General features: G+C 41.2%; 1 protein-coding gene across 1 annotated transcript in view; it reads left to right on the forward strand.

Annotated features, from left to right (window-relative positions):
- Window positions 1-6,043, forward strand: part of ARHGAP21 (Rho GTPase activating protein 21) — a 166,344-nt gene that overhangs the window by 134,700 nt on the left and 25,601 nt on the right. Inside the window, exons 9-11 of the mRNA XM_045283521.1 lie at window positions 3,177-3,335; window positions 3,481-3,583; window positions 5,800-5,836. Coding sequence (XP_045139456.1) covers window positions 3,177-3,335; window positions 3,481-3,583; window positions 5,800-5,836 — 299 coding nt within the window. The remainder of the gene's footprint in view (window positions 1-3,176; window positions 3,336-3,480; window positions 3,584-5,799; window positions 5,837-6,043) is intronic.

Raw genomic sequence — 6,043 nt, forward strand, 5'->3', positions numbered from 1 at the left:
TTCAATCCATGAGTCTACAATTCTTACATTAATTCTTTGATTATTTAATTGAGTTTCCAGTAAATGATTTGTCACTTGATAATGTAATTTACAAACATAGCCTACGAACATTACTTAATGTTTTAATGTACTATGTGACATGCCTAGGACAAAGATCATTGATTTTGTTTATAAGTTTGTTTATAAGTCTTGAAATTACTTCACAATTTGACAGCACAATGATTTTGAATAGTTAAAAGAATGAAAATTTTCATTTTCTCTTTGGACTACTAAATGTCTATTTTCTTATACCAGAAAATGCAATAAGCCTGAATCTTCCTTGTTTGTTATATAATCTTCATACTAGCAATAATTAAAGCAGATGTAAAAATTAGGTTGTCTTATTCTTGTTTTTCCATTCTAATTAATCATTACAACCAAAGCAGCAATTTTAAAACAATAGCAAAGTTTTCATATTTGCACTGAGAATATAGAATTTAATTCATGGGTATAATCCAGAAACTATGGGGTGATTTAAATGCGTGCGTTTCTTTTCATGTAGTCTGCCCTTTTCTCCCTTTAAGAGATCTTTATTACAAAGGGTGCAGAACTTACTGCAGTGTGTAAGCACAGCATTCCGCTCTCGTCTTCTGCTTAGAGCAAGTAGCACTCATAGATATTCACCCCCTTTTTGCAAACGTATACTGAGCCCTAGCAGTTGATTCTGCCTCCCAGCTACTTTAGAGGACAGAATAAAACTGCCCCTTTGGGTTTCCAAGACTGTGAATCGTTACAGGGGCAGGCAGCGTCCTCTTTCTCCATCAGAACTAAGGACCTTGTGATTAGCAATGCAGTTCATAAATTATTTAAATTCAGTATCTTTCAAAATTCTCCAAAGACTACGAAGTCAAAAGGGATTGAATGAACACCCTCAGAAAATCTGCTGTGGGAGTTGGCTGTCAGTAACATGCCGACTCGTGGTGACTGTGCGTGTGTTACGTAAACGGTGCTCAGTAGGGTTCTCAAGACCACGGCCTTTCCAAAGCAGGTCAGCTGGCCTGTCTTCCAGGTACCTGTCAGTGGGTTTGAACCACCAACTCTTGGGTTCCTCGTCAAGTGCTTAACCACTTCCCCTATCCAGGAGACTCCAATATAGGAGTCTCTAGGACCATCCGAAAATTACCTTTGAAATCTTGTTGAGTGCTTAATCCTTGTACATTTTGAAGTCTACTTCATGCTATTTTATTTTACATAAGCATATATCAAGATGCCTTTGATAACTCAGCAAGGCATACCATTCATTCTTTGGGAAGATTTATCCCTGAGCATCTCGTAGACGCACGATTGTACCCCTCACGACCACCTCCTCGGAGGTGTAGTTACTCTGCTGGGAGAAATAAGATCTAAGAGGACACAATCTCTATTTTTTGTTTGTTTGTTTAAAATCATCTTATTGGGGGCTCATACAACTCTTATCACAATCCATACATACAATACACGGTGTCAAGCACATTTGTACATTTGTTGCCATCATGATTCTCTAAACATTTACTTTCTACTTGAGCGCTTGATGTCAGCTCCTCATTTTCCCCCTCCCTCCCCGCTTCCCCCTCCCTCATGAATCCTTGATAATTTATAAATCATTATTACTTTGTCATATCTTACACTCTCTGCCTTCTTCCCCCACATTTCTGCTGTCCATCCCTCAGGGAGGAGGAGGTTATATGTAGATCCTTGTAATCAGTTCCCCCTTTCTACCCCACCTTTCTTCCACCCTCCCGGTATCACCACTCTCACCACTGGTCCTGAAGGGATGATCTGTCCTGGATTCCCTGTTTTTCCAGTTCCTATCTGGACCAGTGTACATGCTCTGGTCTAACTGGATTTGTAAGGTAGAATTGGGATCATGATAGTGGGGTGGGGAGGAAGCATTTAAGAACTAGAGGAAAGTTGTATGCTTCATCGTTGCTACCCTGTACCCTGACTGGCTTGTCTCCTCCCTGCGACCCTTCTGTAAGGGGGTGGCCAGTTGCCTATAGATGGGCTTTTTTTTTTTTAACTTAAACTCCGGGGGAGTAGGAAGTCGGGGGAGCTATGCATCTGCAAGTGTCTGGTGGTTTTGAACTGCTGACCTTGCAGTTAGCAGCCTGACAAGTAACGATCACATTAGGGAGGACTTCATTAAATGCCTGCCCTGTATGGCCCGAGAATGATATAAATATCCAAATGACCTTTGGCACCCAAAAAAGATTCCCCCTCACTTGCTGTAAATGAATTAATCTGTCTGTCTTCTTGATTTCTCCTCAGCTATAAAATAGGACTTGCTTCATGGGATTTCCTGTGTATTGAGTGTAATAGTATATGTAAAATCTTTGTTGCGAAAAACTGTTAGTTTGTTAACTATTGCTGTTACTCATGCATATGCATCCCTGCCTTTGACAGAATGGAAAGCTTTTGAGAACCTGAAACTTCATAAATCTAACAAATCTATGTTCTCTGTAAGGGCACAAGGACGTCTGTTCAAGGGCCGTGGGGCCTGCTCCTGGTGAATGAAGGGGCTGGGTCGGGAAACTGGGTCTGTGTGTCTGATTTGCACAGAAGTGCCAACCAGACTGGCAGCAACCCTTGTTCCTACAAGGAAGCTTCGGAAACGTTTGTGGGAAGCTTCCATTACCTTTTAATTCCATTTTTACTGGAACTTTTTGAAGTTCCCTCCTATTTACTTCTTCTGGCAACTTACAGACTACTCTCTTGGTTTTCTATAAAAATTGAAAAGTGTGGGAGGTGGGAGTAAGTTTGAGGAATTGGTACTTTGAAAGCCAAGCTTCAGCCAAATCACCTTACTTAGCTTCCTGGAATGTTGATCTGTGATTTCTTTTAAGTTGAAAATTATTTCTCTCGGGGTGGCATATGAGTGTTTGGACTTGATGGGATTCGGTTCTGAACCTCTATACATTTTGGTATCGCATCAATTAGTGAAGGAATGAATTGACTGGTCAAAGATGCATATAATTTAATTTCTCATACCATATGTAATGATTAGAGTAATAACCACGTATGAAGAGTTTTAACTGACCAAATGTTCCCTTCAGGGTTCAAGGTCAAAATCTTGACCGGACTTTAATGATGATGATTAGCTATTAATTTTACCATGGCCATTTAACATTCCAGTCTTTATTTTTCATCCCACCTTGCAGATGAACCAACTAGCCCCAGCATTGATCATGATCTTGCACATATCCCTGCTTCTGCTGTCATCTCAGCTTCTGCCTCTCAAGTCCCTTCTATAGCAACGGTTCTTCCCAGCCTCACCACTTCAGCGCCTTTAATCCGACGCCAGCTCTCACATGACCACGGTACGGTGAAAGGAACGGCCCTGTAAGCCACAGCACACCCCCAGGATTCGGTTTGGAGTGGTGTGGCTGACTGTTACAATTTTCCCATTATCAGAAGCTCCTGGAGCGCACTTGTCAATGTCTGAATGTTGACTTTGAATTACAGAATCTGTCGGACCTCCCAGCCTGGATGGCCAGCCCAGCTCAAAGACGGAAAGATCAAAATCATACGACGAAGGGCTGGATGATTACAGAGAAGATGCCAAACTGTAAGTGCTGTGCCTCCGATGGCAAATATTTGCATCTGGGTGTTCAGCCAGGCTTTCACATGGATGTCTTGAATTTAATGATAGCCTTTATGTTTTCTAACTTGATGTCACTGGAGATCCAAATGGAGTCAGGCTTGTGACATGGCAACATATGTTTTTGTTGATTGTTTAAAAAAGCAGCATTTCATTTTAAGATCGCTGATACACAAACACGGTACAAAAAATATGCCAATGACATGCCACTACCCTACCTTAGACTTTATTTACCCAGCTCTATTCTCAGGCATAGCTGTGTTTCCTTTTGTAGAATTCATAAATACATTCCACTCGCTCAGGAATCTTATAAATCAATGATAGATGTCACGCATACTTTTTCTTTGCTTTTTCACTTCAAGTCTTGCCTTGGAGAGAATTAACAGCAGAGATTTCTGCTTCCTTCATTCTTTTTCACAGCTGACTTTCCATCAAGCAGTTGTACCATAATATACTTAATCAATATTTCGATTGATGAAATGTCGTGGTACCACAAACAACACTTCAGAGGCTGTATTTATACATGTTATGTAACACGCCATTGAAATTAAGATTGTTAGACCAAGGAGCGTGTCGTTTTAGTATCCTTTATCAATAGTCCTCCATAAAGATTATTCCAAGTCTCTTTCCCACCAGTGATGTACAGAAATCTCTGCTGGTCCCCTCACTCTCATCACCTATTATATAATGTTTCTATTATCTTATTTCCTCTTTCGGTGTTTCTACTTTTATTTTCCTGTCTGTTGTTCTCTGTTTTCATATTTGCATTGATCTATTTTCCTAGCTCGTAAACTTGTAAGGCCATGTTCATTGACACATTTTAATGCATACATTCATTTAGGGATGATTTGTTATCTTAATGATATTTTCTGTCAAAGAACAACTTGTCTTTTTATTGTAATATCTTCATAGGGGCTCCCTGCTGGGTCCCCTTGATGATCACTTATATGCTAATGAAATTAGTTCTTCCTGGGCCAGCTCTGCTGGAAGCTTGCGTGAGGTGCTGTCAGGGCATGGCTCCAGGCTGGCATGGATTTTTCTAAGAATAGGGATAGGTGAGCTGTGTTAGACTTTCCTTCTTTAGCCTTCACTCCCTCACTAAAAGATAACAGCAGCTGCAGTACTGCCACATTGCTGAATCTGCTTTACCCTACACCAACTACACACTGCTTCTTGCAAACATGGCAGGTCTGTTTGCTTCCTCATTCATGTTTGCCCCCTAGTGTCACATGGTGACAAGTAAGGTTCCTGTCACCAGCTCCAGTAGACTCTTTCCATTATTTCAAATGAGGGAGAGGTGGAGTGCCTCTCCCACTGAACCGTGCCTGGCCAAAGTTGAGATTCAGAGCCAGTGGTTCCCATTTGTGACGTGGCTGCAGTCAGCCACTTTTCTTCCTACACTGTGGTTCCAAATGACAGATGGTCCCCCGATCCTGTGGACCACGGGGTTGGCATATTTGTTTCTTAATACTGTGCCATCTTGAGGTGGGCTGAGAGGAGGAGAGGAGGATGCCATCTTCCGTTACTTCATAAAAGCTTGAGTGAATGTGTGAATTTTTCAAAGGAAAAAGAAAAAAAAAAAAGAGCCCTGGAATATGTGTTAACATCTCTACAGCCCTCTTAGTGTAAGCCTGTCTTCTGAAAGCCCAGCCAGCCTTCTTGTTGGCAGCCGCTGAGGTTTCCTTATTGAAGCCCATCGGGTAGAGTGGTGGCCTGTACCTGTCCCCGATGGCTTTTTCATGCTGCCTTTATGGCTCCGAGTGTCCACGAGCGATTCTGTGTATCTGTCTGACTGCTGGTGACAGCAGTTTGCCTATCTCACATGCTCACATAGCATCACAGCTGTGGCTCACTCATAAGATAAGGCGGAAGGTTTGCCCCGAGAGGGTTTTTCTCGGTTCTTAAAAGTAAGATTGGAAAACCCCACCCTTCAAGCAGAAAGTTTTAATTTGCCAGATTAACTAGAATAGCTTGTGTCATGAAATCAAAATTGAAATAGCGATAAAATTAGCTTGGTTTTGGGGTATTTTTTTTCTCATTTACACTAAACAGTGAAACATTCTACCTGTCACAATGACTAGCGATCCACTAACGAAAGGTTAATTGTGATTTTCCGATATTTTTATATCTCCCCGCTACTGTATGCATTTGTCATAAATACCTGTATACTTCTTTTTCAACAGGTCCTTTAAGCCTGTATCTAGCTTGAAGAGAATCAAGGTTGGTATTTAATGTTTTAAAAATAGAAAGTAAAGGATGAATGTTTCTGCTTACTGTCGTTTACCGTAGCTCATTAGAGGGGTGTGTTTCTTTTAGCCATTAGGCATTTAATACTTGAAGGCCATCACCTTTCACTCTGGGACTGTGATAGTTAAGGGTTTGCAAAACAAGTTGCATTCTTTTCTGATTTTGTCATTCCCCTTAGAT

This window comes from Echinops telfairi, unplaced genomic scaffold, assembly GCF_000313985.2.
Source record: "Echinops telfairi isolate 266 unplaced genomic scaffold, ASM31398v2 ScPeMD7_7461;HRSCAF=8499, whole genome shotgun sequence".
Lineage (NCBI taxonomy): Eukaryota > Metazoa > Chordata > Mammalia > Afrosoricida > Tenrecidae > Echinops > Echinops telfairi.